Source organism: Arachis ipaensis, chromosome B1 (genome assembly GCF_059453495.1).
Source record: "Arachis ipaensis isolate K30076 ecotype BB chromosome B1, ASM5945349v1, whole genome shotgun sequence".
NCBI classification, from domain to species: domain Eukaryota; kingdom Viridiplantae; phylum Streptophyta; class Magnoliopsida; order Fabales; family Fabaceae; genus Arachis; species Arachis ipaensis.
The window spans coordinates 40,099,945-40,108,317 of NC_142436.1; the positions used below are offsets into that span (position 1 = coordinate 40,099,945).

At 33.2% G+C, this 8,373-nt stretch overlaps 2 protein-coding genes across 2 annotated transcripts; both read left to right on the plus strand.

Moving 5' to 3' along the window:
• Positions 1 to 759: 759 nt before the first annotated feature.
• On the plus strand, positions 760 to 3,466 carry LOC107629052 (uncharacterized). Its single transcript, XM_088501360.1, has 3 exons — positions 760 to 936; positions 1,618 to 2,533; positions 2,804 to 3,466. Exons 2-3 carry the CDS (start codon positions 1,677 to 1,679, stop codon positions 3,276 to 3,278), a joined length of 1,332 nt encoding a protein of 443 aa, XP_088357486.1. The 5' UTR covers positions 760 to 936; positions 1,618 to 1,676; the 3' UTR covers positions 3,279 to 3,466.
• Positions 3,467 to 4,025: 559 nt separating this feature from the next.
• Positions 4,026 to 5,258, plus strand: LOC107617724 (uncharacterized). The gene is made up of 4 exons (XM_016319569.3): positions 4,026 to 4,131; positions 4,404 to 4,476; positions 4,565 to 4,620; positions 5,071 to 5,258. The coding sequence occupies exons 1-4, from the start codon at positions 4,082 to 4,084 to the stop codon at positions 5,183 to 5,185; spliced, it is 294 nt and encodes a 97-aa protein (XP_016175055.1). The 5' UTR covers positions 4,026 to 4,081; the 3' UTR covers positions 5,186 to 5,258.
• The last annotated feature ends 3,115 nt before the right edge of the window (positions 5,259 to 8,373 follow it).

The window sequence follows — 8,373 nt, forward strand, 5'->3', positions numbered from 1 at the left end:
ATTGGGATATTTTTACATGCTAACTTACAAGAAGGTATCAAGGTAATATAATGTTAACAGCCCGGTTTTCACCCGGTTTTTATCTGGTATAATCGTGGCCCGAAAGTGTATAGGTTTTATCGGGTCTAGAATCGGGTTCGGGTCTAACAAATAGGCCCGATATATATTTCGGGTCGGATCTGGATCACATCAAACTCGATTTCACCCGGCCCATACACACTCCTACTGTACACAATTATAGCATCTATGTCATTTTTAATATTTCGTATTAATTTCCACTTTTATTACTCTTAAAATTTTAGCGTGTTTCTAAATGGTAACTGTTTAAATGATAATCATGTTTAGATAAATTTTAAAACCAAGATAAAATTTCTTAAAAATATTAGATTCATTCGCATATAATGAATTATATGGTAGAAAAGTTTTGAAATATATTTAAATATCGGTATTTTAATAATTTTAATAGTTGATTTTAAAGTAATATATTATATATATATTTTTTATAACTAAAATTAATAATTAAAATTATTAAAATATTAATGTACTTGATATACTTGAAATTCTTTCTATATGATAAAGCACTTAGTGTCATTAACATGAAAACAAAAATGTGATTCTCAACAAAACAAGTATAGTAAAGGAAATTCTAAATTTGAGAATAGAAAAATTAAATGTAGAAACTACTGCATAAAAGGAAAAAAACTAGAATTTATAGGAACAATACTAAAAAAAAAAAAAAACTGGGAATTTTTTTTTTTTGTTTGTGTGTAAAAGAATTCTATTTAATATGTGTACACATGAATGTAGGATATGTTTCTTTGTAACTTGTAAGAAGGAAGAACCAAACCAAAAGTTCTCTCTCTCCCTTTGTCGCTCCCAATTATAGTGTTTGATTCATCAAGTTCAACTATTTCACTTCTCAGATCTTAACCAAAGGCAAGTCTCTCTCTCTCTCTCTCTCTCTCTCTCTCTCTCTCTCTCTCTCTGTGTGTGTGTGTGTGTGTGTGTTTATTGCGTGATCCGTTTCCTTTGATTGAACGAATATGCTTGCTTTGCTTCTGCTGTTTCGCTGGAACCTCTCTTCAAAACCCTTTGTAAATTTTTTCAACTTTCTGTGTACTATATACTTGTTACCTTCAATTAGGTTCTCGTTCTTTGGGTAAATTTAAAGCTCTATTGCATATCCATAATGGGCATGCTCCTTCTGTTTCAGTAGCTAACAAAAAGTTTCTCTTGTTACTCCTGCATTGCCTATATATTATTTCGTTTTTTTCTCCTTACTACATAATGTGATGATAACTTGACTTGATAGCTATTATTTATTGAAACTTAATTATTCTTGTTAAAAAGTAACGACTTCGTTGAATTCTCGCTTTGCTGTCATCAGTATCAAACTGGATCATTTCTGTTGACAGTTTCATTCTTTACTTACTGGTTGACTTCATATTTCATTAATAATCTAATGTTCCTTGTGTTAGTATTGGCTTATAGGTAGTCGAAGAGAGGGTTGGGAGGAAAAAAAAAAAGAAAATTGTTGTTACTATATCATTAAGATTTGAGTTTGAAATCTGCATTATAATGCATCTAATGTGTTTGAGTTTGTCTTACTAACAACAGATGCTGGATCCATCAAATGTTGCTCCATAAAATTGGTCCTTAATCAGAGAAAAGAGGTAATGGCATCATCACAAGAGAGGGGTGCTTATAGAGCTAATTGTTTTGCTCAAGATTTTAGGAAGCCTAATTCTTCTGATCAACCATCATCATTTTCGAAAGATTTAGAATCTGATTGGCCGCATAGTAGTTCTGTTGATGATCATGATTTGAATTCTGATAGATCAACAACAGGAAAGAGATGGTGGCTGAATGTGAAAACCAACATGGGGGGAAGAGCAAGTTATACATCTCAGCCTCACTATTCTTGGCGGTCTGAGCAGTGTGCCGTGTATGGATTTGTTGATGATGATATCAAACTTGGGGCAGATCAATCTGATTTTGATGCTCTTTCATATGCCGAAAGCGCCAATGTAGCCGTAGATCACCCATGGTATGCCTCTCCAACATGCGTGAAAACCAGCAGTAATACCAAGATGTCGAAAACCGAGGCTTCACTGCATAATGATTTTCATTTAACAGCTAAGAAGAAAGAACAGAAAGAATTCTGTTTCTCTGATGGTCATTTTATGGACTGTGATATTGCGGATTTTTTGTCCTATGAACAAAGTAAAATGTCAGCTTCTGATCTGGAGTCACATTTGATGGGAGCAGAGAAAACCGGGCCTTGGTGGCGCACTGCTGGAAAAGACGAGTTGGCTTCCTTGGTTGCTCAAAAGTCAATTGACCATATAGAGAATTGTGATCTCCCTCAGCCACAAACTAAACATATTAAGCAGAAGCCCAGTGTTGACCTTGACAAAACTCCACTATCATCTATAGACTGGAGAGCCAAGACTGGTTCTCCCAATATCAATAGTTGTACATCTGGAACTCCAACCTCTGGCTATTCTTATCAGGATTCAAACATGAATTTCTGGTATCTGGGATACATTAAAGTTTTTGCATTTTAACTTTGTGTTGTCTTTGTTTTCGTGATTAAAGTATCGACGTACCAAGTGGATTGTTAAATTTGGCTTTCAATTTCTTGGTTCTACTGGTTTGACAGTCTTTTGGCAGTGACTACATGTTCTATAAGCTCATGTGCAGGATCAACGAATTTGATTTCATATGTCAATTGCTAAAAAGTTCAATTTTATTGTGCTAATTGCTAAGATCAGTTTATCTAAACAATGTTTCATATATTCAGTTCCAGCCAGAGCAAGGATTCTAGTTCGAGCAGCGAGGATCGGCAAACAAATTCTGAGAACAGTAGCGTGTCTGACTTGTTGGAAGCATTGTGCCACTCCCAAAAAAGAGCAAGGGAGGCCGAAAAAGCAGCGCAACAAGCGTACAGTGAGAAGGAGCACCTTCTGAGCCTCTTTTTCAGACAGGCCTCGCAACTCTTTGCTTACAAGCAATGGTTTCACATCCTGCAGCTGGAGAATCTGTGCCTTCAACTCCCAAACATAAACCAGCCTTTGTTGAATCTGATTCCAGCATCATTACCTTGGATGCCAATGAAGGAAATGCAGCTGAAGAAGAAGAGTCATCGCAGAAATGGTAACAAAAAATGTGGGATTGGAAAATGTGTTGTTGCTTTTGCTGTGGGTTTAGGCCTTTCTGGTGCTGGTTTGATTCTTGGTTGGACTTGGACCATGGGATGGATGTTTCCTTCATTATAAACTGATTCATTCACCAACACCACTCTGATCTTATGTTTATGCTGATAGGATTCATCACAAGTGTATATATATAAATATGATCTTAAGGTAAATATTAATCAAGGAAGAAACTGTGAACAAAGAAGTTGACTATTAGATATGTGTAATAGTATGTTCCTGAATTATCAAATAAAATTAGTCATATGATATATGTCACGAGTAATTCATTTTTCTATTGTACATATTACAAGTGTGTTTTTGGTAGAGATCTGATTTGTTATTTAGTGAAGTTTACCATCAAGGTCATACTGCCCCCACTCTTATTTTGAGAGATAAAAGTAACATACTGCAATTATTAATAGATCTCACATTTAAAAACAAAAAAAACGATAAATCTTTTTGTTATCTTTCTTTTTTGATAGGGACATTATAATATAAAAAATTCAATATGCATAAATTAGATATCGGGTTAGAGTGATACAATATATCAGCTCTAAAAAAAACAAAGAATAATAATAGTATAACACACATACACAAACAAGAAGAAGTGTTTGCCAATGAGTAATAGTTCAAATGGCATAGTTTCTCCATACTCAATTAAGAGGTTGCGAGTTCGAGTCTCATATCTTTGGTAAAAGAAAAAAAAAAGAAGTATTTTCTTTTTTTTTTGGGACTTGAGAAGACGTATTCTCTCTTGGCTCCACTTTTCTTCGATTAGTGGGCTTTATTTGGGCCGATTGGTTTCGCGAGGCCCATACCCAAGAAAGCCCAATATCTGTTGCCGTGATATCCCTCCCTCCGCTGTTGGAATCATCAGAACAGAAATGGCTGCCACAGCAACAGCTGAAGCCGGATCCCAATGGCCATTCAGCTGGTCTCTCTCTTTCTCTGAAAAACTTAGTATTTTCTTAATCTTCTATTTGCATTGTTTTATATGCTATCCATGAATTTAATCACTCCCAAGTTTTGATTTTTGTGGTCTTAGATTGCTTTCTTGTTTGGTATATGAGCCCTTATTTGTGAATTATATCTGTGTGCAAGTGGATACCGTGTTATTTGAATACGAACTTCACCAACTTCTGATGAACACTTTGATAAGCTAATGTACCAAATTTATCTCTTAGTAACTGTTCATGACCATTACAGTGACCTAGAAGTGGATTTTGGACATGAACAACATGCTGCTATCGTATGCGCAGCCTTAGCTGTTGATAAGGAGGTCATTGTTTCTTCAAGCTATGAAATTTCCACTCTTTTACCGAAAAATTTCTCATTGAGTTTCTAATTCGATTTGATTTCTGCCGCAGTTGCAACCAGACAAGGTGAAACGACTCATGACAGTGTCTCATGGAAAGCTTTCAGCGTGAGTCTCTTCTGTAGCCTCTATGCTATTCTTATTCTATCAATGCTTCTATAATCTGCATGAATTGTGCATCCTTTCCTATTCAACTGAAACAATTCTTGTTCAGCTAATGTTCTAAGAGTAAGTTATGTTTTGGATGAGTTGTTATTGATTAGTTAGACAGATATGTGATTAGCTAATAATTTGTTACTACTTAAGCCACATCTTAAGTTGTACCAAATCTCAATTTCTCAGCGGTTTCATTTCTGACCTACCTGCCATGTGATCCAACACGAACACAATGTTTCAAACAAACACGAGTGGAACATATTTTTGTAATCAATCATCATCAGTTATGCTAAAATTTGTTGGATTTCTCTTTAAGAATTTTTTTTACTGTAACTAGTTAGTTCAGCTTAAAAGGGTTCTTCATAATATCTAATTGTACTCTTTTCCCTGTGTTCCATTCAGGCACTTTGAGGCAACAGAAGCAAGATTTCTTCGAGCATCTTTTAGTGCTTTTGTAGATGTCCTTACACTGGCCACAAAAACAATCGAAGAATTTGGTCAAGAAATGGAGTTGTGACATTCACTTATTCTTATAGAATGTATTGCTACTCCAACCATTATATATAATCCTATTAGGCTTTCTCATAGTATATTTATATTGCCAATTCTGTGGTGTCTATGAACTGTTGTCTAAATTTTACCTAATTTATTTTTTGTAGTAAGTTTTATTTTTTTTAAAACTATTTATTTTTATATTTTTTAAATTAAATATTGATTTTTAACCTTTTATAATAAATAAACACTATTTTTTAGACACCATAGCATTCACCATTTATATTTGTATTTGCATTTTTCACTTCCATCCAACTTGTTAAAGGAGAAGGTTGCTTATTGGCTCCTGCGAAGCACACGAAGTTGTCGTGCATACATGTTGGACAAAATTTCGACACGACACGCATAGATATTTATTATTTGATGTGTGTTTTTTATGTATAACCGTGTTTTAATACAATATACAAAATATTTTTTTAAACATGTTTAAATATACTTAAATACTATCACGTGTCAGTTGTGTCTAACTTTATTCTTTATTCTTAATTTATATTCTTAAAATAAGATTAGAAATAGTATATATTATTATTTATTAATATAAATATTTATTTTAAATATTTTATATAATTAAAAAATATTAGAAACAGTTACAATATTAATTTAAATTTTACGAGAATTTGACGTTTTAAGTTTTATTTATGTTTATTTGAGTTAGTGTTAATTTTTGCATTGGTTAGTTGTAGTTTTTTTTTTTTGGTTAATTTTTGTAATTTATGATGTTTTACTTTTATACACAAAATGTTACATTAGTTATGGAGTAGATTTTCCTTTTCTTGGCTTGGGATTGAGGAATATGTGATCTTGAGTCATTAATATCTAATTTTAATTGATAATTTAAAGGTTTTTTCTTATATGGGTAATTTAGAGTTGTTAGCTTACTTTGTTTTCACTAACATTAACATTTTACTAAATTCAATTAGTAAGTTGGTTAAAACTTGTGTATTAAAGTCAATTATGTCTACTTGACTTTTTTTAATATGTACAAGTTAATGAAGTGAAATTAACTCTTAACAATTGTCATATTCGTAGTTAATGATAAGAATAGTGATTCTTGGCTCTCAATCTTAGCCAAGACCGCATTTGAATTTTCTCTTTTATTAGTTCATTGCCTAAATCATTTTCTAGTTTAATTTATTTGCTTTCTAGTATAATTGTCTTTTTAATTGTTGCTCTTTTATCACATACTTGATTAGTTACCCCTTCACTTGTTCTTTGATTTTATTTTCTTGCAATTTAGTTATTAATTGCTCTTTTAAATTCTAGTCAATTTACTGTTCCGTAATTGCGCTTAACCCCGCCTCCGAAATTCATAACCAATAATTACATACCTTATTGCAAATTTAAGGGAGAACGACCTGGAATTTAATTCCAATTATTTTTTTGAACTTTGTGACAAATTTTACTAAACTTTGAGAGTGTTAAATTTTAGTCTTTAGCACTCGTCAAGACATTTTTTCCTCTCTATTACAATTCTTTTTAAGTTTCTATAGGAAAACTAAACAAGCCAAACAACTACAAGTGTGTTTAGAAATTTTAATGAGATGAAATTGAATTGAATTCTTGAAAAGATTGATTTGCAATTCAATTCTCATCAAATATCAAATTTAGAAAGCAAAAAATTGAATTGAAAGTGAATCTTTAAAATATGTTTAACATTATTATTTTAACTTCAACAAAAGGAATTGTTGCTGCTTTTTTTCATTTTTCTTTTGCTTCTTTCCCACTTTGGTTCTGAATGCACCAACAATAAAGTCTTCTTCAATCACACTTGTGTTTTGCCATTATTGCTTTCAATCACACTTCTTTATCGTCTTCTTCAATTGTTTTGCTGCACTTTGCTTCCATGATTGAACGTTACTATTTCTCTCATTCTCGTGCGCTGCTCTGACATTGTTTGTCTCAAACTCTCGTGCACCTTGCTCCATCGTCTTCTGCAGTTGTTTGCCTTCATATTTTGTGCTCTGCCATTTTTGTTCCTTACTATTTCTTTCCAACTTTTTTAGGAATTTCCTTTTTATTTTCTTTTTTGAAATGTGAGTGCTTGAGCTGTGACATAAAATGGGAATGTGAGGAAGAACAGATGAAATGATGATACTAATGATGATAATGGTCGAATAGTAGGGGTAGTATTGATTTAGTACGGGTTCTTGTTGAGTAGAAAGGGAATAAGTTTTAGATAATGTTAGGGTTATCTTTTGGTATTTTAATTTTTTAGCGAGAATATTTTTGGTATATTAATTTTTATGTATCAATTTATAATTTTTATGTATCAATTTATGAGAATGGAATTAGAAATCAGATGTACTTTGATCTTTTATATATTATATGAGAATCGAAATCTTATTAGAATTGAAATTAGTGTTTCTTTTTACCAAAATATGAAATAGAATTTCAATTCTCTAGAGAATTCTCTTCGATATGGATTTTATATAGAAAAATAAACACGTTATAAATCTCATAGAAATGGTTGAAATTAAGCAAGGTAAACTTAAAGATTTTATCCAAACTCGTTAAAAAGATACAAAAATTATAATTCTTAGGACCATAAAAATATACATATAACATCATAATTTATAAATAAGCAAAATTCAGTCATACTTTTTTATTCGATAGAATTGAGAACCCAAAACAAAAATGGGATACCAATGAATGATAGAACTCATATAAATAGTATCAGTGTTCGGTTGCTTATTGAGCCGGTTGGTCGTGAGAGACGAGACCTGAATGTGAGTGATGCTGAGAGGAATGACGTCGACAATCGTCGGCAGGTCGACAGGTGGGACCACCTGCAAGGACACTCCGATGTCGAAGTAAACGTCCGCACGATAAGGTGGCTAATTAGGGTAAGATGTGACGTACCTGGGGAGAGGGATAGGTCGTCTCCCTTTATTCTTGCTTCTCAAGTGGGCCCTTCTGCTCAGGCCCATTTGTCAGAAAGCTTTCGTCAGCTGTCCTGACCTCCACTACAGGATTGAGTCGTGCTAGAGACATTTTGGCTTACTGGGGTCGGGTACCTGTTGGTTCGTGAGTCCGTCGGATGGACCTCCGATTCTTATTAGGCTGGCCAGAACAGTGCCCCTAATGCGACAAGTTGCGAGGATTGCGATTGGCGCATTAACCTAGCTTGTGTGTTTGCGTGTAGTTATCTTTTTC